This window comes from Canis lupus, chromosome 17 (assembly GCF_011100685.1).
Source record: "Canis lupus familiaris isolate Mischka breed German Shepherd chromosome 17, alternate assembly UU_Cfam_GSD_1.0, whole genome shotgun sequence".
NCBI lineage: Eukaryota > Metazoa > Chordata > Mammalia > Carnivora > Canidae > Canis > Canis lupus.
In genome coordinates, this window is record NC_049238.1 from 61,628,457 (window position 1) to 61,656,113 (window position 27,657).

A 27,657-nucleotide genomic window follows, 5' to 3' on the forward strand; every position below is an offset into this window, starting at 1 on the left:
ACATAAGCAGAGGGAGAAGCAGGCTCCATGCCGGAAACCCGATGTGGGACTCAATCCCAGGACCCTGGGATCACGCCATGAGTTAAAGGCAGACGCTCAACCGCTAAGCCACCCAGGTGTCCCTATTTATTTATTTTAGAGACAGAGAGAGAAAGAGAGGAGAGAGAGAGAGAGAGAGTGAGCGCCAGCGTGAGGGTGAGGGAGAGAGGCAGAAGGAGAGATTCCTCAAATAGACTCCGCACCGAATGCAGAGTCTGACGCAGGGCTCCATTCCAGAACCCATGAGATCAGGTCCTGACCCGAAAGCAAGGATTGGCTGCTCAACTGCCTGAGCCATCCAGGCACCCCTGGAATGTCTTTTCACATGTTTATTTGACTTCTTTCTATCTTCTTTGGTGAGATAACTGTTAATGTCTTTAGTCATTTTTTAATGGGTTGTTCATTTTCTTATGATTGAGTTTTAAATGTTCTTTGCATATTTTGGATAAAAGTCCTTTATTAGATATATCTTTTGCAGACATCTTCCCTCAGGGTGTGGCTTATCTTTTCCTTTTCTTTTCTTTTTAATTTATTTATTTATGAGAGAGAGAGAGAGAAAGAGAGAGAGGCAGAGACACAGGCAGAGGGAGAAGCAGGCTCCTTGCACCGGGAGCCCGACGTGGGATTCAATCCCAGGTCTCCAGGATCGCGCCCTGGGCCAAAGGCAGACGCCAAACCGCTGCGCCACCCAGGGATCCCTCCTTTTCTTAATAGTGTCTCCTCACCAAGCAGAAAATTTTAATTTTAATTTAGTAACGTCTGGCCTATTGGTTTGTTCTTTCATGAATCATGCCTTTGGTATTGTATCTAAAAAGTCACTGCTAAACTTAAGGTCCACCTAGATTTTCTCCTATGTTATCTTCTGGGAGTTTTATAGTTTTGCATTTTACATTTAGGTCTATGATCCACTTTGAGTTGATTTTTATGAAGGGTGGAGGGTGTGGGTCTAGATTCATTTTTCTGCAGACAGATGTAGCATCATTGTTTGTTAAAAAGTCTTTACTTCGCTTTGTTGCCTTTGCTCCATTTTCAAGATCAGTTGATTATATTTACCTGAGTCTATTTCTGGGCTGTCTTTTCTTTTCCATTGATCTATCTGTCTGTCCTCTTGCCAGTGGGAACAGATTTTGATTACTCTAAAATTGGCATTACTTTTGATTACTGTAGCTTTATAGTAAGTCTTGAAGTTGGGTAGTGTCATTCCTCCAACATTGTTCTTCTCCTTCAATATTGTGTTGGTTATTCTGAGTCTCTCTCCAGATAAACTTTCATATCAGTTTGTTGCTATCCACAAAACAATTTGTTGAGATTTTGACTGGGATTGCATGAATCTACATATCAAATGGGGAAGAACTGCCAGCTTGACAATATTCAATCTTCTTGTTCACAAATGTGGAACATCTCTCCATTTATTTAGCTCTTTGATTTCTCACATCAGAGTTTTGTAGTTTTACTCATGTAGATCTTCTATATATTTTGTTAGATTTATACTTAAGTATTTCATTTTGGGGGGATGCTATTTAAATAGTATTATACTTTTAATTTCAAATTTATCTTGTTTATTGCAGGTACATAGGAAAGCCACTGACTTTTGTATGTTAAAGTTGTATCTGGCAACCTTGCTATAATCACTTACTAGTTCTCAGAGGTTTTTTGTTACTTCTTTAGAATTTTCTACATAGATGATCGTGTCATCTATGGACACAGTTTTATTTCTTTCTTTCCAATCTGTATATCATTTATTTCCTTAGCTTGTTTTATTGCATTAGCTATTCCAATATGATGTTGGAAAGCAGTGTGAGAGGGGACACCTTCCCTTTTTCCTGATCTCAGTGGAAAGCTTCTAGTCTCTCATCATTAAGTATGATGTTAGCTACAGCTTTTTGGTAGGTGTTCTTTATCAAGTTGAGGAAGTTCCTCTCTATTCCTACCTATTTCACTGAGAGTTTTTATCATGAATGAATGTTGGACTTTGTCAAATACTTTTTCTGCATTTATTGATAAGGATTTTTCTTTATTAGCCTGTTGATTTGATGGATGACATTAATTGATTTTTCAAATGTCGAATCAGCTTTGTATATGTGGGATAAATCTCACTTGGTCATAGTATACAATTCTTTTCATACATTTGGATTTGATTTGCTAATGTACTGTTGAGGATTTTTGCATCTATGTGCATGAGAGATATTGATCTGTAGTTTTTTTTCTTTTTCTTGTAATGCCTTCATCCAGTTTTGGTATTAGGATAATACTGGCCTCATGGAATAGGTTAGGAAGTAGTATTTCTTTTGTTTCTATCTTCTGAAAGAGATTACATAGAACTGGTATAATTTCTCCTTAAATGTTTAGTAGAATTCATCAGTGAACCCATCTGAGCCTAGTGCTTTCTGTTTTGGAAGCTTATTAATTATTGATTCAATTATTAACAGATATAGGCCTACTCAGATTGTCTATCTCTCATCCTGTGTGAGTTTTGGCAGATTGTGTCTTTCAAGGAATTGGTCCATTTCATCTAGGCTATCAAATTTGTGGGCGTGGAGTTCCTTGTAGAATTCTTTTATTATCCTTTTGATGTTTAGGCTCTGTAGTGATGTCCCCATTTCATTTTTTATATTAGTAATTTGTATTATTTCTCCTTTTAAATTTATTGGCATTATCAAAGAACCAGCTTTTGGTTTCATTGGCTTTTTTTTTTTAAATAAATATTGTATTTATTTATTTGACAGAAAGAGAGAGAGCACAAACCAGGGGGAGCAGCAGACAGGCAGAGGGAGAAGCAGGCTCCCTGCTGAGCAAGGAGCCCAATGCCCAATCCCCGGACCCTGAGATCATGACCTGAGCTGAAGCCAGAAACTTAACAGACTGAGCCACCCAGGGGCCCCTCATTGGCTTTTTGATTAATGTGCTGTTTTCAGTTTTATTGCTTTCTGCTCTAATTTTATTATTTCCTTTCTTCTGCTTTCCTCAGATTTAATTTTCTTTTCTTTTTGCTAGTTTGCTAGTGAAAGCTTAGATGATTGATTCGATTACTTTTTATTTCTTTCATTTTTATATCTTTATTTGACAATTAGCTGTTAGTTCTCATCCACATTAACTGTAGATTTTTGAAAGTGGTGACAGATATATGGGTAACCAATGTATAGAGCTTGTTTGGTGAATCTTCATCCTTGTTACATTTTCTGGATGACCACACATGGATACGGTATGGAACGTTCTTTATTCCTTTGCCCCAGACAGCTTTGTTGAGCCTGGTGTCAATGTGCACATCTGGAGTTCCTATCTCCTTCATGGGAAATTTCTGAATCTATTTGAGTGCCCAAGGGCATGCTTCTTGAAACTCACTCAATGGGTAATCTTGTAAATGTTGATGGTGTGTTCTCTGATCACTGTCTTGTTGATGTCAGGACATCTTCTTTACATCCGTCTTTGCAGGAGCCATTCTGCCAGGCTCAGTTTGGAAAGCTTAGGTGATTGATTTTAGATCTTTCTTCTTTTTAAATATATGCATTTAATGCCATAAATTTCTTTCTAAGCACTGCTTTCACTATATCCCACAAATTTCAATAAGTTGTTTTTTTATTTTCATTTAGTTGAAAATATTGTAAGATTTTGCTTCAGATCTCTTCTTTGACACATATGTTAGCTAAATGTATGTAGTTTTAATCTCCAAGTATTTGGGGGATTTTCCAGCTCTCTGTTTTTGGTTTCTATTTTAATTTCATTGTGGTCCGAGAGTAGACACTGTATGATTTCTATTCTTTTACATTTGTTAAGGTGTTTTTTTATAGCCCAAAATGTGGTCTGCCTTGGTGAATGCTTCCTATGAGCTTGAGAAGAATATGTAATCTGCTATTTTGGAATGAAATGGCCTATAGATATCAATTATATCCAGTTGATTGTTGGTGCTGTTGAGTTCAACTATGTCCTTACTGATTTTCTTCCTGCTACATAATTCAATGCATTATTATTATTATTATTATTTTGAACAACTTACTGTCAGATCAACTAAGAATAAGAAAAATAAAAGTTTTAATTTTACCTTTACTTATTCCTTTTCAGAAGCTCTTCCTTTCCTTATGTAGATCCACATTTCTGACCTATATAAACTTCCTTTTTTCTTTTTTTTTTTAATTTTTTTATTTATATATGATAATCACACAGAGAGAGAGAGAGGGGGGTGGGGCAGAGACACAGGCAGAGGGAGAAGCAGGCTCCATGCACCGGGAGCCTGACGTGGGATTCAATCCCGGGTCTCCAGGATCGCGCCCTGGGCCAAAGGCAGGCGCCAAACCGCTGCGCCACCCAGGGATCCCTAAACTTCCTTCTTTCTAAAGAACTTCTTTTAACACTTCTTGCAAGAAAGATCTACCAGCAATAAATTTCCTCAGTTTTTGTTTGAGAACTCTTTATTTCTCCTACACTTTTGAAGAGTAATTTCACAGGGTACAGAATTCTAGGGTGGTTTTTCTTTTTCTTTGAACACTTTTTAAATATTTTACTCCATTCTCTTCCTCATTGCAGTTTCTGAAGATAATTAAAAAAATTTTTTTTTTTTTGGTATTTGTTTATTTGAGAGGGAGTGAGAAAGAGAAAGAGAGCAAAGAGGGAGAAGGAGAAGCAGACTCCCCACCCAGCAGAGATCCCAATGCAGGGCTCACTCCCAGGACCCCAAGATCATGACCTGAGCTGAAGGCAGATGCTTAACTGACTGAGCTGCTCAGGCAACCCCTGAGGAGAATTGAATGTAATTCTTATCCTTGAGCTCAGAGATTCTTTCCTCAGCTGTGTCTAGGCTACTGCTAAGCCCATCAGAGGACTTTTCACTTCTGTTATTATAGTGTTTTTGATTTCTAGCATTTCTCTTGGGTTCTTTCTTAGAATTTCCATCTCTCTGCTTACATTGCCCATCTGTTCTTGTATACTGTCTATTTATCCATTAGAGACCTTAGCATACTAATCATAATTGTTTTAAAATCCCTGTTTGGTAATTCTAATATCCCTGCCATGTCTGAATCTGGTTCTGATGCTGGCTCTGTTTCTTCTTTTGCCTTTTAGTATGTCTCTTAATTTCTTTTTTGTAGCTAGGCATGATGTACTGGATAAATGGCACTGTTGTAAATAGGCCTTTAATAATACAGTGGTAAGGTGTGAGGGGAGGAGGACTGCAATTAGTCTCAGTGAGCCTGTGCCTCTAGACTATGAACTTTCTGCAGGCTCTTAAGGCCCCCTCCTGCTTTACATGGGGAAGGATGCCTAGAGTGGGCTGCGGTTGGGTCTTTCCCCTCTCTTTTTGGTAGAGATCTACCTAAAGAGGTCAGTTAGGCTCTGGTTAATAGATTCTCCCAAGAGCAGACCTTGTTAAGAGGAACAGAATGCTTGGAGTATTTCAAATTGTTCCCTTTCTTCTCTGCATGCTGGAAACATTTGGGGATTTTTCTCCAATGTTCACTGTGAAAATATGGTAGAGCCCAGGAGCTAAAACTTTCAGAACTGTGAGAAGCTCCCAGGGCTGAATCTCTCTGGACTTTTTCTCTCTCAGACTCAACCACACTGAGCCTCCAACACTTGGTCAGTTACGGTTCAGGTTTCCCTACATTTACACGGATGTTATTGCTGGGATTTTTCTTTGTCTTGTCTGTTTCTTCTGGTGGTGGGGGGAGGGAGGGGAGGTGGAGGGGGGGGAGGGTGAGGGGAGGAGGGAAGGCAGAGGGAGTGATGGGGAGAAGGAAGGGTAAGGCGAGGGGAGGGAGGTGGGGGTTGGTTTAGGATGGGTATTTTTTCTTTGTTCTTTTTTTTTTCTTTTCTTGTTCTTCTTCTTTAGTTCTTGCTTATTTCTTCTTCTTTTTTCTTTCTTCTTCTTTTTCTTTCTTTCTTTCTTTCTTTTCCTCTATTGATTGATGAGAGCTGAAGGCAGATGCTCAACCGCTGAGCCATCTAGGCGTCCCACACTCATGAGGTTTCTGCTCCATTTGTGGTTCTCTGTAGCCTCCTGTTGATGTCTCCAGGTGTGAGGGCAGCAGTTTGCCTTGTGACCTGACTTCTCTAGTAAATATAGATATTAACGGGCAGTCTGGGTGGCTCAGTGGTTTAGCGCCTGCCTTTGGCCCAGGGTGTGATCCTGGAGTCCCAGGATCGAGTCCCACGTCCGGCTCCCTACATGGAGTCTGCTTCTCCCTCTGCCGGTGTCTCTGCCTCTCTCTCTGTGTGTCTCTCATGAATAAATGGATGGAATCTTAAAAAAAAATAAAAATAAGAAAGAATGGTTGTTGGGTTTTTAGTTTGTTCAGTTTTTCACTGTTGTTAGGATGGAGACTTGCAAATTTCTTACATGCTGGACCAGAAACCCATGATTGTAGTTTTAATGCTGAATTCAAGAGGCCTGTGGAACATCCAAATAGAGTTGTTACTCTATTAGTGATGCTGAATGGGGAGGGGGTGTGGTAAATGAGATTACCCAGAGATAGAGTTAATGTGGGAAGAGAAGAGGACCTAGGCAATGTCCCTGAGAAAGACCAACATTTAAGGAAGAAAAAGAAATGCTAACAAGGCAGAATAAAAATGAACCTGAGAAGGAGGAGGATAATAAGAAGAATGAGACCTTGTTGAACCAAAGAGAAGAATGTTTTAAAGATTTATTTATTTACTTCAAGAGAGAGAGGGACAGAGAGAATGTGAGCACGTGTGCAGGTTAGGACAGGAGCAGTCAGAGGAAGAGAGAGAGAATCCCAAGCAGACTCCTCATTGAGTGGAGAACCCTACAGGGACCTCAATCCCAGGACTCTGAGATCATGACTTGACTCAAAACCAAGAGTCAGATGCTTAACTCACTGAGCAACCCCCCCCAGGTGCCCCTAAAAGAAGAATGTTTTCAAAGAGGGAATAGCCAACGAGAGTAAATGCTGCTGGAAGGTCAGATAATTAAAGATTATCTCTTGGAGGGAGATTTTTGGTGGTTTGGATGAAAGCATTCGAGTGGAGTGGTGTGGGTCTAATATGGATCAGAAAGAACTGAGAAGGAAAGATGAGGAAATGGGGACCCCTGGGTGGCGCAGCGGTTTGGCGCCTGCCTTTGGCCCAGGGCGCGATCCTGGAGACCCGGGATCGAATCCCCACATCAGGCTCCCGGTGCATGGAGCCTGCTTCTCCCTCTGCCTATGTCTCTGCCTCTCTCTCTCTCTGTGTGACTATCATAAATAAATAAAAATTAAAAAAAAAAAAAAAGATGAGGAAATGGAGAGAGCAGGTGAGATTAATTTTTTCAAGAAATTTCTGAGATTTGGATTTGAGGGAGTGCTTTTTCTTCTAGCAGGAGAGACTCTGGCATATACAACTGTTGACAGGAATGAGTAGAATGAGCTGGAAGAAGGAGTGATGGAAAGAAGATACAGAGGAGGGTAGGTGGCTGCTGGAGGGAAATCTCTTAGAAGGTAGGAGGAGGCGAGAACCAGAGCACAGGAGGAGGGATCAGCCTTGGAGGGGAAGAGCATGTCTAATTCATTTTGACAGAAGAAAAGCAGGAAAGAATACTGTAGCTTATATATTATGTCCTTGGATCTTTACAAAACTCTGTGGGGCTGAATGCTGTTTTCCCAGTTTTTAAGTGATGTAACAGAGGCCTGGAAAAGTTAGGTCATCTTGCCCAGAGTGACACAGGAGAACCTAGGTCTTCTGACTCTGAGGTTGCCTTGAACCCCAACTGTGATACTCATTTGCCTGTGATATTTTAAAAGCTTAAGTTCCCCATAGTAGGTGCCCTGAAGGTGACTGAAATCTAGTTGTGTCCTTGTTTTATGACTTAATAAGCAGGATGCAAAGAGCTTTTATTGCCAAGAACATGCAGCGCCATTTGGTAGAGACCTAGCTAAAGAGGCAGTCTGATTAATGTTTGACCAACTCCATACCAAAGGTCTGGCTTTTCTTTCTGAGCAAGACTTTGCTGGAATAAGCAACCTTGCTTCTGCCTCTTTGTATGGCCCAGAAGCACCAATATGCATATCTTGTATAACTTATCTTCTTCATTCTTTCCAAAAGTTGCTACCATGTGGGTACAATGGGGTCTGTGTTATAGATGAGGAAACTGAGGCTCAGAGAGGTTAAGTAGCTTGCCCAAGGCCACCGAGTAGGTGGCAAAGGAAGAATTTGAACCCAAGTCTTTCTGAGTCCAAAGCTCTTGCTCTTTCAACAAAGCATTGCTATATGTAATTTCAGGGGGAGGGAGGGACCTTCTGGTTAGAGGATGAATTATAAGTGCCAACCACTTACCAAGTATTGTTCTGGGTGCTGTAGGTGTAATAAGTTAATCCCAGGGCAACCTGTGAGGCAGATTCAATTATTGTCTCCATTTTATATAGGAGAAACTGAGGCACAGAGAGGCACAAACTTACTCAAGGTCACAGAGCCTGTAAGTAGAAAAGCCAGGATTGAAACCCAGAAACTCTGGCTCCTGGTTTTGGGCTATTGCTTCTCAGAAAGGGACTATTGCTCTCTAATGAGGAGAATAGACTGGATTCTCAAAGCTGATTTTCTGACTTCTTCCCTGTTACCCAATTTAGTTGACTAAAGGCATAGACTTTGGAGTCTGACCTGGATATGAATCATAGCTCTATCACTACAGTTGTAAGTCCTTGGACAAATTACTTCCCTCTTTACCCACTCAATTTCTTTGTCTGTAACATAGGCACACTAAGAATATTCAACTTAAAGAGTCTCTGTGAGGATTAAATGAGATAAAGCCTGTTAAGAGCTCAGGAGGAATGGGCAATAGACAATGGGCAATAGATGTTACCTATTCTTATCAATGTATCATGAAGTTGACCAAAACCAGCAGGATTTAAGCATAGGTCTGCTTGATTCCAGAGCCCCCACATCCCCTGCAGTACCAGTTACCTCCCAAGCATCCCATCCCAGTGCTCAGCAGGCCCCTCTTGTAGACTTCTGTGATGTTGTCAGTGGACCTGTTGGTGTTTCATTCACTCAGGTGGTTCCTTTGACCCTCCCTCTTCCTGACCCACTGTGATAGCAGTCCGTGCTGAGAAGCTAGAAGCAGAACCAGACTGGGAGTTGGAGTTGGAGGCAAGAGGAGCAGAGAGAAGAGGCCAACGCCTGGTCCATGAAGTGTAAGTGCAGGTCACAAGCCTGAGCCACAGTGTTGCCAGAAGCATCCAAAGGGAGTGTGCAAAGTCTATGGGCTACTGTCAGGTCCAAGTCAGGGTCTGGTTTAGACAAATCCTCCTATATAATGATTTACTGCAGGTCGTCTTCTTTCAGAAGTCTGCCACCCAGCCCCCAGCCCTAAGGGGCTAGATTTTGATGATTTTGCATAGATTTTGAAGGTGCATCTAATTCTTCTATTTTCCACCCATTATTTTCAAAGATTTTATTTATTTATTCATGAGAGACACACAGAGAGAGAGGCAGAGACACAGAGGGAGATGCAGGCCCCCTGTAGGGAGCCCAATGTGAGACCCTACATCCCAGGACCCCAGAGTCACAACCTGAGCCGAAAGCAGCTTCTCAACCACTGAGCCACCCAGCTGTCCCTTTCCATCCATTTGTAAACAGTCATTGAGTCCTGTTACATTTTTAGGAAACTGTTTTTTGTCCTGGCCCCTCATTTTGAGACCTGAGAATGCCTGCTGGGAGTGCTGTTCGCCAGAAGGCTGCAGTAGTATAGAGGTTCTAGATTTCCCAGGGTGGTCTGAGAAAGCATAGATTAAGGAGAATCTGTGTTAAGAAGAGAAGTCAGGATTGTTACAGGTAAACTGTGGGTGTGCTTAGGTCTTAGAGGTGAAATAGGGCCATTAGAGTGTGATCAGATGCTGGCAGGACGGGCACTGCTATGAGAGCGAGAGCCTAGAAGGTGGGGTAAATGGTGGGAGTCCAAGAGCAAGGGTGTGAGGATGTTGGGCACTTGCCATATGGCACTGTTCACGTGGCATGGGGTGAGCTCCACTGCCTAATGCAACTGGGTCCTCCAGAGTGCAGCTCACTGTAGAGGAAAGTGAACATGTGTGTGGGTGTGTGTCTGTGTGTGCCTGCGTGTATGGGCGTCTTGGGGGAGGGGCTGTCCCAAAAGTACAGCCAAAAGGAATACCCTGGAGGAGAGAATTTTCTTTGAAGTCTTATGTTTTGTGCCGAAGATCTGTTTGTTTTCATCCAAAACTGAGGACAGCACTGAGTGAGTGTTCCCTACTTATGCTGTCACCTAAGTAGGCTCTCTCACTGCTCCTCATCTCAAACCCCTAAAAGCCACAATGTGGGAAACCTGGGCTCAGGGACCTGGAGGTGGGGTACTTTGCTCCACCTTCCCACCTCATGTGCTTGGCTTATTACAATGTGCACTTAAAATCTTAAAAGACCACATTGTGATGTAATTATTCAAACAGTATGTATTTACTAAAGACAGGGTAATTCTTTTTTTTTATAATAAATTTATTTTTTATTGGTGTTCAATTTGCCAACATACAGAATAACACCCAGTGCTCATCCCCTCAAGTGCCCCCCTCAGTGCCCGTCACCCATTCACCCCCACCCCCACCCCTCCCCTTCCACCACCCCTAGTTCGTTTCAAGACAGGGTAATTCTTAAAAACATTTAAAAAAAAGCAATGAATTATGAATTATTATTTTTTTATTTTTTAAAAATTATTTTTTAAAGTAAATTTTTTTTTTTTTTTTTTTTTTTTTGTACATGGATTCATATCCTATTCTCCTTCCCACTTGGTGCTCGCACAGCCTTCCTTTTTTTTTTTTTTTTCTGGGAAGCATCCAGTTTTATCAGTTTCTTATATATTTATGCAATTATGGGCATGTATTCTCCACTATCATTCCCCCCCGAATGGGGATTTAATGGGCATACTTCCAGACAGATGTACACTATTCTGTACGTTATTTTTTGCTCAAACATCATGTCTTGTGATTGTTACAAGTCAGCATATTGAGAGCAGTTGTTTTTCATGACCGCCCAGTGAGCAGCACACTCTTAATTGGCAGGCCTCTCTCAAGTGCCTCCCATGTCTGTCATTTGTGTCAGATTAATTGTGCTGAAATGTCACTCCCTTGCTCAAACCTACCTGCTTCCCCCCCTTCTTGCATCTGACCGTATGCCCATCCCAGCCAGGCCAGGCCTCTGCTCATGCTTGCCTTTTCCAAGTTTTCTGTTCTTCTACGTTCTTGCCACCCTGCCCTGCTCAAAGTGGATCTTGCTTTCTATTTATTCTTTTCTATCAAATCCTCTCCCCACGAACCCCCCCCCCTCCCCCAGTCTCAGCACTTGACAGTGGCATTTACCACTCAGCACTCAGACTGGTCTTTGCCTCACAGGCTGTCATCATCGCATCGTTGATATGCATAGCTCTTGTTCCACTGGACTGTAAATTCCCCCAGGCCAGTGACCACATTTTTGTTATTCGCTACTTCCCGCGGTGCTTTAAGTCACATTGTTGAAAGGAAATTTCATTACAGGAAGTCACCTGTAAAGTTGGAACAGTAATAGGACCTGATGTGAAAATGTTGGGGTCTGGGAGCAAAAGGTCAAGAAAGAATTCTTAAGGCCTTCAGTGCAAAAAAGGACAGGACCCCTGGGCAGAGAGAGCTGCCCTGGGTAGTGAGGAGTGGGAAGGGGTTAGGGATAGCTAAGTCTCAAAGGAATTTGGAGGGAAGGTTTCCAGGACCTTGAGGGGCTACCTGTTGTTAGGAAGAGGTCATTTACTATTGTCTAGTAAATGCTTAGTCATGAGACCCTTCAGATGTATATGGTGGGCCAGATGTTTGAAGGATGATTGCTAACATATTTTCCTGGGTAGGGGGTAGATAGAGATAAAGGAAGTTTCCAAAGTGATCTTTCTATGTTAAAGGAGACTTCCAGGATCCTGGAGGTCTGGCTAATGTCAAGCTAAGGTTACCTTTTACCTCTAGCAAAGTATCAACATTGAAGCAGTTGAGCTCCTAGAGGAATGTTACTCTGCTTGTCTCAAGTACTCTTCAGTGGGCTGTAAGTTATAGGGAAGTTTAATTCTTTTCTTTTTCTTTTGTTCTCCACATCAGTATCTATTGCATAGGTCGTAAAATTTGTAAGAACGCCAAGAAACCTTTTGTGTCTGCTGACTCACCCAGAATGGGGGTGGGACAGAGCAGAATCCTCTCTACAGAGACCAAAGCTGAATCCTCCACCTCCTCCTTCTAGAAAGACAGGCTTGAGGCTAAGTGCAGCTACTGCTCATCAGAGCCTTAATGGATGTACCTAGAAGAGGTTGATGCAAACAGGCTGAACTTTGCAGGAAGAAGCCGCAGTGCAGGGGCTGCTCATCGATTAGCTGCTTAAGTAACAGGACAGGCATTTTGCATTACTCAGCACAAGTTCTGTGATCCAGAGAGCTAATTGAAATGATTTTTCCTCCTTTGGTCAATTTTTTAAAAAAAGATTTTATTTATTTATGAGAGAGAGAGAGGAGAGAGGAGAGAGGAGAGAGAGAGAGAGAAAGAGAGAGAGAGAGAGAGAGAAAGGCAGAGCCCTAGGCAGAGGGAGCCCAATGCTGGACTTATCCCTGGACCTGGGATCCTGCCCTGAGCTGAAGGCAGATTCTCAACCGCTGAGCCCCCCAGGTGCCCCTAATATATTTGATATGTAATTTACCCAAACAGCACCTTGGGACAGCTGCAAAATAGGAAGAAAGAAACACAGCACTTGAGTTCACATCTTTACATTGACGCTATGGGGCTTTGGGGAAGTTACTGGAGTCTTGGTTTTGCCATCTGTAATGGATGTTATAAAACCTTAAGGTTATTGTGAGAGCTAAATAAGATAATGCTTAAGTATCTCCTATAGGTCTTGCAGACCCTCAATAAATACACGTGTTCTTTTAAAAAATATTAGAATTTTGTTTTTCAGATTCCAAAAGTAGAATCATTATAGAAAATTTAGATGGGGCACCTCTGTGGCTCAGCAGTTGAGTGACTGCCTTTGGCCCAGAGCGTGATCCTGGAGTCGAGTCCCACATCAGGCTCCCAGTAGGGAGCCTGTTTCTCCCTTGGCCTGTGTCTCTGCCTCTCTCTGTGTGTCTCTCATGAATAAACAAAGTCTTAAAAAAAAAAAAAAAAGAAAGAAAATTTAGATGACATAGCAGTGTATAGAAAGGAAATTAAAATAATCTCATAAACTTCTTCCTGTAGACAAGTTTCCCCAGCCAGTAACTCCTATCTTAGAAACTAAAACACAGCTGGATGTATTTCCTTTAGTCTTTTGTGTGTGTGCAGACATACATATTTTTTTTCAGATTTTTAAAATTTAAATTCAATTTGCCAACATATAGTGTAACACCCAGAGCTCATCTCATCAAGTGCCCTTCTTAGACAGACATGCATATTTTAAAAAGAAAGGAATCCCATTATATAATAATTTTGCAACCTGCTTTACTTTACATAGACATGTCCCCATTTTTTTTTAAATTTATTTTTTATTGGTGTTCAATTTACTAACATACAGAATAACCCCCAGTGCCCGTCACCCATTCACTCCCACCCCCCACCCTCCTCCCCTTCTACCACCCCTAGTTCGTTTCCCAGAGTTAGCAGTCTTTACGTTCTGTCTCCCTTTCTGATATTTCCCACACATTTCTTCTCCCTTCCCTTATATTCCCTTTCCATGTCCCCATTTTTAAATATTTTTCAAAGTCGTGGTTCTCTTTCTGTTCTTTTTTTTTTTTTTTTTTAAGATTTTATTTATTTATTCATGAGAGACACACAGAGTCAGGCAGAAACGTAGGCAGAGGGAGAAGCGGTGTGGGACTCGATCCCAGGACCCCAGGATCATGACCTGAGCCAAAGGCAGACGCTCAACCATTGAGCCACTCAGGGGCCCCAAAGTTGTGGTTTTCATGGTTATACAGCATCCCAGGTACATTTATACTTATTTAACCCTATTGTTGGATCTTGAAGTTGTATTCAGGTTTTAGCTACTCTTAAGATTGCTGCATCAAATATCTTTATATCTGAATCTTTGTAATGATCTTTTGTTACTTTGTTAGGATAAATTCTCCTGGGATAGGATGTTGGGTCAAGAAAAACACATGGAAGGCTGCTGGTGCACACTGCCGATTTGCTTCCCCCAAAGGCTGTGGAAGTTACATTCCTGTCAACAGTGACCCAGGGTGCCCACATGCCTCACTCTTGCCAATGCTGTGTTGTGTTGTTTAATATTTTTGATCTGTTTTGTCTATTATCTTTCAACCAGATTGTGTTCTCCTTGAGCAGGTGCTGGGGGCATCTGCCTCTACATCCACCCCAGAACTTTGCTTGGTATCACTCCCATAGATAGCCTTTGTAAATAATTGCCAAATGAATGGATTCCTATCCACAGTGATCCCTCTGGGGTTAAGAGCTGGAGAAGATACTTGAACAATCACTTCCAAGTTGGTCAAATTGAGAGAGAGGTTTATATACTCGCACTTGGTCTCCTGTGGAGATGACTTGCATAGAAACATTAAATCACAGGTAATTGGCTCATGTTCAGAGGACTTGGATAAGGGCATGGAGTCCAAGAGAGAAAACGAGGTGTGTTTCAGGTCAGTTCTGCAGCACTTTCTGTGCTGCTATTGGTCCTTCCTACATAACTGGGTGTGGAGAGGGGCAGGATCTGCTTTTGTAACCCAGCCATGGAGCAAAGCAGAGTGGAACTTTCCAGAGCTTCCTCTTTCTGGATGTTGGCATAATCACAGCTTCGCCCTCTGGGAGCCATTGGGCTGCAGCTCTTGAAGCCTAGACGGCTGCTTTGGGAGGTCAGATTGTGAGGTCTGTTGTTTATATTGGCATGAGGAGCCATGCAGGGTTTTGAACCATAAATACTGCTTTTATTTTCCTTGTACTAGCTCACAACTTTGTTTTGAGCAATGGGGCTAACATACGGTGTGTTTTTCTCCCCTTCTCCACCAGCTCCAACATGCTCACACATACCCAGATGATTCCTTGGCATCGGGTACTATTCTGAATGTCAGAATCTGGGGTCATCTTCTGGGAATAACACCTTGCATTAGAACTTTTTGTGATCTACATACCCACTCTGAACGTGAAATGAAACTTCAGCCCTAACCCCAGAATCTCTCCTGGGCTAGTTCTCTGTTCTCAGGTAAAGAGGTTTAGAGTGTGAAAGCTTGCTGTGGACCTGGGGACATCTGAGCCCACTGTAACATCCATGTGTTACAATTTCATTTGCTCATTTGTTAATTGACACCAATTTTATAATACTTGGTAAACACATTTACCCCAGGAGGCAGGTGGTGTGAACTAATGGGGTATATCTGGGTTGATATACATCCTGTACACAGTTTGCTTGACTGTGATGGGTCAGTTTCTTCTCCATTCCCTGTACCTGTCAGAGGTTATCTTTCAGAAGACTTCCCTTAGAATTAAGAATCAGGGGCACCTGGGTGGCTCAGCGGTTGAGCAACCGTCTTTGGCTCAGGGCATGATCCCGGGGTCCTGGGATTGAGTCCTGCATTGGGCTCCCCGCAGGGAGCCTGCTTCTCCCTCTGCCTGTGTGTCTGCCTCTCTGTGTCTCTTGTGAATAAGTAAGATCTTAAAAAAAAAAAAAAAAGAATTAAGAATCATCACTGTGGCAGACACAGTAGATTGGTCAACTCCTAATGTGCAGAGGTTGGAGAATGTGAAACTCTTATATCCCAGGCTCCCTTGAAGTTGAGGCTCTGATGTAACAAGTTCTGCTCATTAGATCTACTTCCTTGAGCCTCGGATGGGGAGCCAAGGTCTGTGTGCAAAGGGGCAGGGAAATGGGCGTCTGGGTCATGTGGTTCTGGAGCTGCTGGTGACAGCAAGGGCTTCTCAGTTCAGCAGACCGCTTCTGGAGCCAGCAGGCCCCTCGGCAGCCTGGTTCTGTGATGTGGCACCCTGGGGGTCAGTTTCTTCAGCTAGCCAACCCCCTTCCAGTTTATATCTTATAATAAATCCCTTTTTGTAAACCTGATATAACTCTGTAGCTGCAAAGCTGTGGGTTGTCTCACCTCGTTCATTTCTTGGCTGAGACAAAATAAAATGGTTGGAATTTTATCTTCCACCTTGATTTTATTACAGGCTTCTTTTCCTCAAAGCTAGATTTTGACTACCCTGTTCCCTGTTCCCTTTTGCATGCTTTTCCTTGTGATGATGGATGACTTTGTACTAAACTTTTTCCCCAGAATTATCTTGACGTGTCCAATCATAAGAACAAATGTTTCCATCTTCACTGACCTATTTAATTGGAACAATTTCATGATCCAATTCATACATCATCTCTCCATAAAGATAGAGCATTGTGTTATTAGTAACTATATAGCACATAATGCACATAAGCCAAAACTTGTAATAGGCACAGACAGGGCTGGGAGAAACATTCTGCTGCTTTTTAAGATATTAGTACCGGCACTTCATTTTTGACAGAAAAGGACTACCCCATTCTGTAAGTAGTACTAGCCTATTTCCTGTCACCTCAATACAGCCATGACATCTTGTGACAACTCAACGTGTGTTAATGTACTGTTGTTACTGAAGCATCACACCAGACTCTGCTTTTTGATGGTTATTCTATGACTTATTTTTACCTGAGAGTTTGCTGAATCTGCATGAAAATTTGACTCTGACATCTCAGGTGTCCAAAGAGCTTGCTGGAAAGGCTCTGACTTAACTAGACAAGACAGTGCTCAGTAATTATTAAATTAGGATATAGTCTTGTAGTGCCATCTCTCAATCCTTGGACTTGGGCCCCTCAGCTAGACACAGCTACAGGGCAGATCAATCAGAGAAGTCAGACTCCGAGCCTGTATGGAGAGACTGTCCCACTTTGCCAGTTCTAAGGCATGCAGGTTCTTCAGGAATGAAGCAAGGACCAAGCATTTCTGAAGAAGGAACGAACATTCCATCTCAAGTGAGGAACTAAAAAAGGAATTTGTTTATTGAGGGTAAGAGGATGCAATAAGCAATATAAAAATCAAAAGCTTATCTGGCTTTCTTTTACTGACTTTTCTTTCTCTGCTTCTCAAATGGGGGTTGGATTTTATTTGTACATTTTCTGAGGGTCCTGATCTGCTCATGGAATCCTTTATACAGGGGGAAGCTGTGGGACAGATTCCTTGAGACCCTTTGGGACACCTCACTCCGGGCGGAGTGTTGCTCAATGGTGCCTATTTCTTGCCCTTCTGCTTCATGTGTATTACAAAATAGTCATTGCATGCAATGGTGAGCCCAGCAATTAGTGAAAAGAAGCTCTGGAAGCCCACTTTGCCATCTCGGCACTGGTCGAGGTCCTTCATTATTTTGTCCACGGCCAGAGGGTCTTTTTGATTCTGAAAAAAAAGAACAAAGGTAAGAAGTATCAGTCAATGGTTACTGTGACAAGCTTCTCTGATTTACTGACAGCCATTAATATAATCTTCCAATTATCTGAACTCGTTTTAGTTGTAAGTGATCTTTGGAGGTTACCTAAATGTACTTTTCTGCCTTGAGAGAGGATTTCAGTAAATTCATATATTAAGCCAGGAAAAAGTTTCTGTGGTCCTTTCATATAGTCATAGGGATCTTAGGAACTGCCTACTTCTAAAAAGAGGAGATTCATGTCAGAGAAGCCAGACCTGGCCGCCTAATTTTCAGTCCACTGTGTCTCCCACTGTGAACCTGGCATGACCCGCTCACCTGCATGGCTTCTAGTTCAGCTGTTTCCACAATTTTAAAAAATCACAGGCCTCTGCCTAAGAACCACCCTAAACTCCCCATTTTGTAGTGTCAGCCAACATTCTCTTAACAAGTGCCTATTTCTGATAGTGTGGTCAAATCCTCGGAAAAGGAAACTCCTTAAGAAAAGATCTAGTAAGATAATTTAGGGCATAAGTTTCAGATCCCTCCTTTTCCTAGTAAGGACGGTAAGAAGCGGGAAGAGTGGTTGCTCCTTCAGGGCCCAGACTATTGACCAGGGAGGGAAAGGTGGGCCTCTGGAGGTGCTAACGTGTTCAGGCAAAGTCTCTAATGCCACTGCTTGTGTCTGTGAGGGAGGGAGCTCACACCCAGTGAGTTCGTGTGTCTCAGGCGTGCTGGATGTTTCCATACTGCACCCCAAAGCCCCTGATGACAAAGCAGCAGCATTTCCTACTTGAGTACCATAAGCTCCACCTGAAGCCATCACCTACAGCCCACTGTGTGGCCGCCTCCACTTCAGGTGGGCTTCCGTTAATTCTGGCTTCACCGCCAACTTCCTGGCTATGGTCAGAAGTGAAATTTGGATAACACAGGGGGTCAGCTTTAGAAACAGAATGCTGTCAGTGTAGCAAGTGTGGGTGTGGAATTACGGAATTGTGACCCACAGCGAGGATAAATTACACTGCCATGCTTGGTGCTCCGTTCTACACACACTCTTTTTTTTTTTTTTTTTTTAATTTTTATTTATTTATGATAGTCACACAGGGAGAGAGAGAGAGAGAGAGAGAGAGAGAGAGGCAGAGGAAGAAGCAGGCTCCATGCACCGGGAGCCTGACGTGGGATTTGATCCCAGGTCTCCAAGATCGCGCCCCAGGCCAAAGGCAGGCGGTAAACCGCTGCGCCACCCAGAGATCCCTACACACACTCTTTATGTTTCTCATGCCATGAAGTCTTCAGGGGGAAACGCCTCATGTTATATTCATCCTGGCTTCTACTTTAATACAACAGCACAATTAACCAGGGTTTAGTACATGGAGAATGTGTTTGTGTGACAGGCAGGCCCATAATGAACACATGCCTCTGCATTTTATGCTCCTAGAAGGATCACAGAAAGTGGAAGAGTGGAGGTAATCATGTCCAGCCCTCTCATTACAGGGGCAGGAACTGAGGCCCTGAAAGCCAAAGCAATCTGCCCAGTGTTAGGGCAAAGCTAGTGGTCTGGGGTCTGGGGCTGTATCAGAGGATGTACAAAAGCAGAGCAACCACATATTCTAACTCCTTCTCGGATAGCATTGTGGTAACTGCAGCTGTAAGACCAGAGCGAGGCTGTCTGTATTTGTTTACTTAACTGGTATTGGTGACATGTGAATCAGAGTGTACTGTAAAACCCCGTGTTTACTAAGTTGGGAGTCAGAGGCTTGACTAATGTGCTAACCAGCAGGCAGATGACAAGAGACAGGACTAGCCTTTTACCATCATCTCCCTTCACCCTGTTAGAGGCTAATGCAGTTTCTATACCACACACAGTAATGATCCTTTCAAATGACCCTGGTAGTAGCAGGGAAAGAGGGGCTCACATTTCACGCTGTCAAGCAGTGTTTCACCTTCAGTTAAATCCAACAACCATGTCCTGAAGTTGTCCAGTAAAAGGACAACTGTGCCTTGTGGGCTAATGTCCTGAGTGAGGTATCTGAACTGAGGGCAGGGTCCCCTCCTAGCCCTAACGGGCCCCTCAGTTTGTGGGACTCAGGCTAAGCTCCTGAATTCTCACTGCATTTTCAATGTGGAAAGCAGTTCTTTCTGGAGTCATGCTTGGGTCTCATGCAGCGGATGCTCGACACCTTTCCTTTATAGATTACAGTAGGAAGGATATTTTTAAAAAACTTTTATCTGAAGGGATTTAAGAAGAGATGCAAGTTGCTCAAAGTGGATGTGACCATGATATGGCATCTCCAATGCCAGGTTCATGACCCGAGGTAGCCATGTCCTGGTTGATGATTCTTTGGCAAGAGGCCTTTCTTCTTTGTTTCTGTCTCAATGGATGCAGGTAACTCCAGCTTGTCTTGTGGTTATTTGTGTGCAGCCTTATTTCACTGCCAAACTGTAAGCTCCTTGAGGGCAGGGACTTCTCTACCATCTGCTTCCTGTACGATATCTTAGAAACAGTAGGCACTCAGTAATGTCTAATAGATAAATGAACAAAGACACCTTTCTGCTAGCGGCCTCTAGAAGGAAGAGATGGAAGGCAAAAGGAAAAGCAACCAGGCCATACAAGCTCTGGTTTTCATGTCTGGTTCTCTCTGGGCCTCTCAGCACTTACTTCCAAAAATCCTGGGAATTCCTTTTCCATGAGTACTCTCAGGTCTTCCTTTGTCAAGTATCCTTTATCCCCAGCAAACTTGTGAAACGTGAACATCATGGTTTCCATGGCATGTTCCATTTGAGACGGCATCTTGGTGAGGTCTGTTGAAACCTTTTAAAAGACATAAAGAAAGAGTTTATGTGAACTTTTAAGCCACACGTATTGCCAGTCTTCTGTGTGTAAATGGAAGGAAAATGATTAGGTCACTCATGTAACCCTTTCTGGCTCTAAAGTCCAATGAATTGAGGGTGAGACCCAGTTCACCCCAGGTGTTGGGCCTGCTGCTGATGGAAATGGGTGCCTCAGGTATTGGTGCTGACCTTCCAGGAATTTGTCCAGCTGCCCACTCATTCTGCATAAATCACCTAATGAGGAATAAAAACTCTAATCACTTGGTCAGTGTCCCTCTTCTTAACTGACAGAGCATCTACTGAAAGAAGAGAGGTTTCATCTTTTCTCTTGGCATGGGTAAATGGGGCTCTTAGATGTCTCTGAATACCAACAACCCACACAGTCAAGCCTGGTTAATAATGAAAACTTCAACCCTCCAAGGTTAACTAGGTAACCTGATTCATTGTAAGTCTAGGTTTAGAAATCTGCTAACAGCGTGCCTGGGTGGCACAGTTGGTTGAATGTCTAATTCTTGGTTTTGGCTCAGGTTGTGATCTCAGGGTCGTGAGATTGAGTATAGCTCAACACGGAGTCTTCTTAACATTCTCTCTCCCTCCACAACACCCCCCATACCAGGCACATACTCTCTCTCTCTAGAAGGAAAAAAAGAAAAATAGAAACCAGCTTACAAATGAATTTTGTCTGCTGGGTGTGTATTCTTTACTGAAGGTCTGAACCTGTTATTGATTGCAATGCAGACATCTGCATCTTTGGTAGTAAAATGCAGTTTCTCAAAGCTACCCACAGCTCCTGATCTAGTTTCTTGAAAAGGAACAAGTAACGGTATATCCTAACTCCTTTGGGGACCTGATTTTTGGCAGGAAGGACAGAAGAGCCACTCTCAGTCTGAGGCACAGTGGGAGAGCAAGAACTTTCCATAAGAATCTGTTTAAAAGGAGGGGAAGGGGGGATCCCTGGGTGGCTCGGCAGTTTAGTGCCTGCCTTCGGCCCAGGGCGTGATCCTGGAGTCCCTGGATCGAGTCCCACATCGAGTCCCACATCGGGTTCCCTGCATGGAGCCTGTTCCTCCCTCTGCCTGGGTCTCTGCTTCTATCTCTCATGAATGAATAAATAAAATCTTTTTTTTTTTTTTAAAAAAGGAGGGAAAGGAAACGTGTCAGATCATTATATTCAGGTGTAATGATCTGCGGGCATGTATCATATTGAGACCCAGTGCCTGATACTTAATAGGAGCTCACTAGATCATGGCTTGATTGGAAGGAAGCTTTGGTCAGAGCACAGTTTTGGCTAACATCACTTAAGATCACATTAGTGGAGAGAAAACAGGTGAACTTGAATGGAAACTGTAGTATACCATTCCAAGAACAAACAAAAAACAAAAACCCCCCAAACCCTGCCTCTCAAGAATAGGTTTTGAGCACAGACTGAAGGAGAGGCTGGCACCTTCCCCTCTGCTGTAAGAGTGCCAAAAGAAAGCAGAAACAGGTTTTGGGTCTGGTTCCTGCTACTGACACATCTGTGTTCAACACAGATTTCTAAACGCTAGCTTTTATAGTGTAGAAGGTGGCGCTAGTTGGTGACCACGGAGATTGAGCAATTATACTTAGGAACTGTGAATTCTACCCCCTTAATCCCCAGAAAAGTGCAGGAACCAGCATGCCAAAAAATGTGCTACTCTAGAGAATGCTACTCGCCAGAATCTGGTATGATTCATCTGGAAGGCAGTTCTCTTGGAGACATCAGCAAATTAATGCTTCAAGGTCCACTGTGAGATGAATTCCAGGGGAGCCACACCCTTTTCCTCCTTTCCTACACAGCCCCTGTGTGTGTGTGTTTTTAAAGACTTATTTATCTTAGGCGGGGGAGGGGGAGAGGGAGAGAGAGAATCCCAAGCAGACTTCCCACTGAGCAGTGTTCAGAGCCAGAAGAGAGGAGAGGGGCTGGACTGCATGGCCTTGAGATCATGACTTAAGCTGAAATCAAGAGTCAGATGCTTAACCAACTGACCGACCCACCCAGATGCTCCAGCGCATGTGGTTTTAGATGGCAACCCACAGTGCTTAGCTGGAGTTGCCCTTGCCTGGATGGTTCTGGAAGTCCAGCAATTTAAGAGAACTGAACCGAACGAGTCACCTATGAGAAAAAGATATGGGATCCCACCGCAGTTCTGAAACAGCTCAGGAAAAGAGTCAGTAACCAGAGGTATAAAAATACCTGTGTCTAAGCTCAGAGAGGTGGAGTACTTCACAACCAATGCCCAAAGATCCCCAAAATTGGTACTGGCTGCCAGACACCCATTTCCCCCAATTCACAGAGCAGAAGGAAAGTGCACCTCAAAGCCAAAGAAGAAAGAGGACATAGCAGGGAAAGGACTCCTGTAACAGTAGAACAGGCTCATTTAGGAACTTCTAAGAAATAGAAGTTATGGGGTGCCTGGATGGCTCAATTGGTTAAGCATCTGCCTTTGGCTCAGGTCATGATCCCAGGATCCTGGGATGGAGTCCTGTGTCGGGCTCCGTGCATCGGGAGGCTGCTTCCCCCTCTGCCTCTGCTGCTCCCCTGTTTGTGCTCTATCAAATGAATAAATAAAATCTCAAAAAAAAAAAAAAAAGAAATATAAGTTGTAAGCAGGAAACCTTGACCACCCTTGAATATCTTCTTTAAGAGAGTGAGGTCAGTCTCACCTGAGTGAACGCTCAGGTCTCAGGTCATTCCAATCCCACCCCTCCTTGTCCACATTCATTATGAAGCTTTTCTCTCTGAAGCCACATGCCTGCCCCCACTGGGTCCCCATCTCCTCCTCCCCACTCACTGTTTTAACAAATGGGCCATAAGTGCAGCAGCCAGCTGACTCTTTGTCAGGGAGACCTTTTGAAATAACAACACAGAAACATGACTAGCCAGGAATCTAAATTCATGGAGGTGAATGGCTTTGAAAACCAGAGGTAATGTCCACAGTCTCATCAGGAACCAATGCCCAGAGAGCACTGACCAGGGCTATGAGCAAATTATTGTTTTTTTTTTTCTTTTTTTTTAAGATTTTATTTATTTATTTGACAGAGAGAGAAGGAGAAAGCGCATGAGTGGGTGGTAGGGGCAGAGAGGAAGGGAGAAGCAGACTCCCCACTGAGCAGGGAGCCCACTGATGTGGGGCTTTGGGGCTTGAATCCAAGACCCTGGGAACGTGACCTGAACCAAAGGCAGACGCTTAACCAACAGAGCCACCCAAGCGCCCCTGTTTTAAAGAAGCCGGTGTACTAGTTTTAAAGTCAGATGAAGGAAAAGGTGGAAAAGCTGTGATTAGAACTGTTCTCTTAGCTAGTGGATGAGTCACGGAGCTCTTCCTCAAGTGCGGTAGTTGCCCCACTGAGTCAGTGGCCCTCCCATCTTAGGTGGGGCAGACTGGAGGTCTGACTGTTGGTTGCTCAAGAAGCCAAGTGCAAGGACCTGAATCTGAATCCATCCCCTCAATCACCCGACATGCTCTGCTCCATTTTCACTGGGGTGTCCTTGGGCCTGGGGCTAAGAGGTGGAGCATCCTCTCTGCACCAGGGACAACCTAGTCCTGCACCTGAAACACTCAATACATTTAATCTTTTCCCTGTCTCGCTCTCAAACTTAAGATCCTCTAGGTTAAGAACTGTGAATTATTCTGTTCTATGAACCACAAAATAAGAATTTGCTAAGTGAGTGAATGAATAAATCAGACAAGCCCTTTGGCAGGACCTGCTGAAGTGCAGGTGTGGCTATCCAGGTCTGGACTGAAAACCTTGTAGTTCAGAGCTCAGCAGAAGGATGTGAAGCTGGAAGAGCTGGGGAAGAGGCCCACAGGGGGTGCCTGTGAGTAGAACAGAGGATACAGAAGAAGGCACATTTCATGGGTGCCGGAAAAAAAATGTGTCCTGCTAAACAGGTCTGGCCAGCCCCTGAACATGACTTTTCTTTCTCTTCTCACTCTTGCTGTTTTCTTGTGTTTGGATTCTCACTATGAGCTGAACAGGCTGTAACTACCTCATCATTCTCATATTTTTCATTGAGTCATTTTATTCTGATGTCTGTGTATCCTCCCTGTTTCCCAGGGTGAGAGGTTTTTAAGATGGAGGCTCAGAACTCTGTAGTGTTCTCTGTGTAGTTTTCTCTATAGAGAAGAATTCTGGACTTCACAAATTTAGTTACAATGGTGGGAATTAAATTTTCCATCTGGTCTTCCTACACTGAGCACCTGCTGTGCACAGCCTGATGTTAGGCAGGCAAGCGCGCACACACACACACAAACACACACACGTGTGTGCGTGGGTGTCTCTCCCTCTCCATGGTGCTTGTCTTTGGGGAGTTCACTAGTTAATGGCATACTACTTAAAAATATGTCCAGAATTCTAGTTAATTGTTTCTGATTCTTTCCCCACTAGGTTGTGGGTTCCTTGAGCAGCCTGCCCTCCCACAGCCTGCTGAATAAATTGGTAAGAATGAAATTGACAATACTGTACATTTTAATTCTCCTGGTAGTAGTAGGGAGCAGGAGGCCTCCTTAGAAAATTGCTCCTGAGCAATCCCAAATGTTTGCTCTGGACCCCTGCCCAGATCCAAACTGTAATTTCAAAAAGGACACTTCTAAAGAGCAGGAGGTCTGCTTTACTTTGCTCTTCTGTGTCTTATCCATACCCTAGTTCTCTTACAGCCCACCCAGAAAATAATGGGCAGAGTGTCAGTAAAAACAAACATCTGTTATTTAAAAATGTGTTTGAGGTTTCCTTCCTTTTACTTTGGAGATTTTGAAAAGAAAAAAAAATTTTTTTAATTGAACACAGAAAGTATTCTTGAATTTGATCCCTAAAGAGATTTCAGAAGAAATGGATCTGGATCCAGGCTGTCTCCCCCACCTTTTCCCAAACATAAAACTTGCTCACTAAAAAAGTAGGCAGCAAAGAAAAAGTTCCAGATGCAATGCAATAGGAAGAATCAGAATCCTTCTCTACTCCAGTGGAGTTGTCAGATGTCAGCCTGAACTGGCAAACATTAGCCATTGTGAAAACAGCGATTTAATCCATTGGTGGGTTGAGAGGTAGTTATTTAGTGAAGGGGTAGAAAGTGCTGAAAATTGTTTAAAATTAAGGAAATTCATTCTCGTTGCTTTTCTTATGAGATTCCTAAATTGTTGAATCCTCAGGAAAATGAAAAGCTTGAAGAAAGATGCCAAAACTTTGTTCCAGCTTTCCGAGCACTCAGAGTGCTAATTTATACATCATAACCCTGAAAAGATTCCATTGTTTTCCTCAACTTTGAAAGACTGGGCTATGTCCAAGGGCATATCAAGTGGGTAGTGCTCGAAAAGCAAGCCACATTTTTGGAACTCTCATTGGAAACCATGGAGGCACCCAGTGTCAGCTCCACCCAGCCCAAGGCCTGACTTCACTGGGGTGGCTGCTGGAGAGGCTGGTCCAAGGCCAGACATGGGAGGAAAAGGCCCATCTGATATTGTTTGCAGGAAAAGCCAGGGAAGAGCATCACCTAGAAATTGGGTGTACTTTATGTCCAGTACACCCTGAAGAAAACTTGAAGAACCAAGGGCTATGATGAAGAAAGTAGCTTGTGGCTGTCAAGGAAGGCATATGCCATTGAGGAGACATGATTACATAGAAACAGGATAGGAATCTGCGGGGGCAGGGCGGATGAAGAGATTTCACGAGTTATAGGAATTCATTTCTGCCCCAGCCTCTGGTAGTATCTTTTGCAATTTGCTGAAACATGTTGGAGGCAAAGATCACTGTCAGGGTGTTTCCAAGCGCCTGGCCTCACCTGAAGGGTATAAAAATCCACTGCGGTAGTTTGAAACTCAAGCTGCAGGAAGGGCAGGGGTGGGGACCTGCAGCAAATGCTAAAAACATCTTAGCGGGAAGAGCTGCCTCACAAGCAGAGCTGAGGCAGACGGCCAGAAGGCCGGTCACTCAACAGAGGTGTTTCACTGGGGACCTGCCAATCCAGTTGCTGTCCTCACCCACAGCTCGGTCAAGAAACCTCTGCGGATAGCTGGCCAGTCCTGGTGTGACTCACTTCCTCTTGGAAAATGCCCTCTGAGATGGCACAGTTCCCCTCTTCCTTCAGGGAGTGTTCTGTCCCAACCATCTGCAGAGAGTATCTGGAACCCTTGGGAGCCACACCCACATGGTCTCAGAGCTGAGTCACAGGGCTGCACTAGGAGAGTCTGGAGCCCTTTGTGAGGCACCAGAGCCTGCATGGTGCTCCCAGCTCCCCGGGGTCGGGAAGGGAGGAGGGTGGGCTTACTGTGCATCAGTGTCTGGCCCAGGGCTCTGCTCTGTCTAGTTTATAAACTGCTCAGCTTCCCTCACCAGCCCCACCCACCCAACATAGCAGAATCCTGGTTTCAATTAGGGGGAGGCTAACTGGGCAGTTAGCAGTGTCCAGGGCTGCATGAAGCCCCATGCCTTCAGCTAAGCTCAAGCTGGGACTCGGGACCACCGGCGCGCCTCCGTGTCATTGCCCTGGGCCAGGTTAATCTGGGTTGGGAGATCTTTGGCCAAGGCTGCTCTTCCCCACTTTATAGTTCCCACTAGTTTGATTAAGATGGCAAGCGGGGAATCCTTTTGGCGGAGAAATCCCTCCAGACGTTCCGCGGTGCACCACCGCCCGCTCGCCGAGCTCTGTAAAGAGCGCAAGCGGACCTGCAGACACACACAGGAAGCCCGACCTGCAGCGCGTCGGCGAGGGCCAGAGCAGGGAGCGCCCCGGACGCACGGCCCAGCCGCCGGCGCGCCCCGCTCCGAGCCCGAGGCCTCGCCCACCGGGACAGAGGTCGGCCTGCAGCCGGGGCGCGGGGAGACGCGGGGGGAGCGGGCTGGACAACGGGGGAGCCTCGTGGCTACGTAGGAGGAGGCGAGGAAGGACAGAGACGGAAAGAAGGGCGCGCGCAGAGGCCCCCCGAGCAGCCCGCCGGGACCCGCGCAGGGGCGCCGCCCGCCTCGCCGGGGGCCGGGGGCCTGGGGCCGGGGGCCGGGATGGCCACGCGCGGAGCCAGGTCGCGGCGGGGGCGGCCCGGGGCGGCGGGCGGGACTCACCTTGGCGCGGGGCGCGGCGGGGACGCTCGGCTGGCGGGGACCCTCGGCCAGTGAGCGGAGCGCGGCGGGCGGGAGCCTTAGTACGCGCGGGGGAGGGGGCAGGGGGGAGGGGGAGGGGGAGGCGGGAGGAGCCTGGGCCGGTGTCCGTGCGCGCTCACCCCACCCCTTCCCCGCCCGCCCTTCCTGCCCCCCCCGCCCCCGCCCCCGCCCCCGCCCGCGCGCACCTCCGCCGGGAGCCCTGCTCCGAACGTCTCCTCCTCCACGGGGGCCCGCGGATGTTTCCGGACACCCCACCCCGGGCCGTGCCCTTCCCCTCGGGTTGGTCTTGGAGAGCAAACGCGCAGGGACCTCAGAGCCCCGTCGTCCTGCGGCGGAG

The 27,657-nt window shown here is 44.7% G+C and overlaps 1 protein-coding gene and 1 long non-coding RNA gene across 3 annotated transcripts; one reads left to right on the forward strand and one right to left on the reverse strand.

Moving 5' to 3' along the window:
• Positions 1–286: 286 nt before the first annotated feature.
• On the forward strand, positions 287–26,004 carry LOC111090730. Its single transcript, XR_005372784.1, has 5 exons — positions 287–395; positions 7,349–7,433; positions 9,017–9,155; positions 24,618–24,668; positions 25,376–26,004. It is a non-coding gene; the product is annotated as an uncharacterized LOC111090730 (long non-coding RNA).
• Positions 16,947–27,657, reverse strand: S100A10 (S100 calcium binding protein A10). 2 transcript variants are annotated; one of them, XM_038562280.1, is made up of 3 exons: positions 27,282–27,385; positions 20,035–20,187; positions 16,947–17,368 (listed from the first exon to the last, which is right to left on the reverse strand). In XM_038562280.1, exons 2-3 carry the CDS (start codon positions 20,164–20,166, stop codon positions 17,207–17,209), a joined length of 294 nt encoding a protein of 97 aa, XP_038418208.1. In that variant the 5' UTR covers positions 20,167–20,187; positions 27,282–27,385; the 3' UTR covers positions 16,947–17,206. The 2 variants fall into 2 exon arrangements, with proteins under 2 accessions (XP_038418208.1, XP_038418209.1); XM_038562281.1 differs by lacking the exon at positions 27,282–27,385 and adding an exon at positions 27,506–27,657 and having other exon boundaries at positions 16,960–17,368.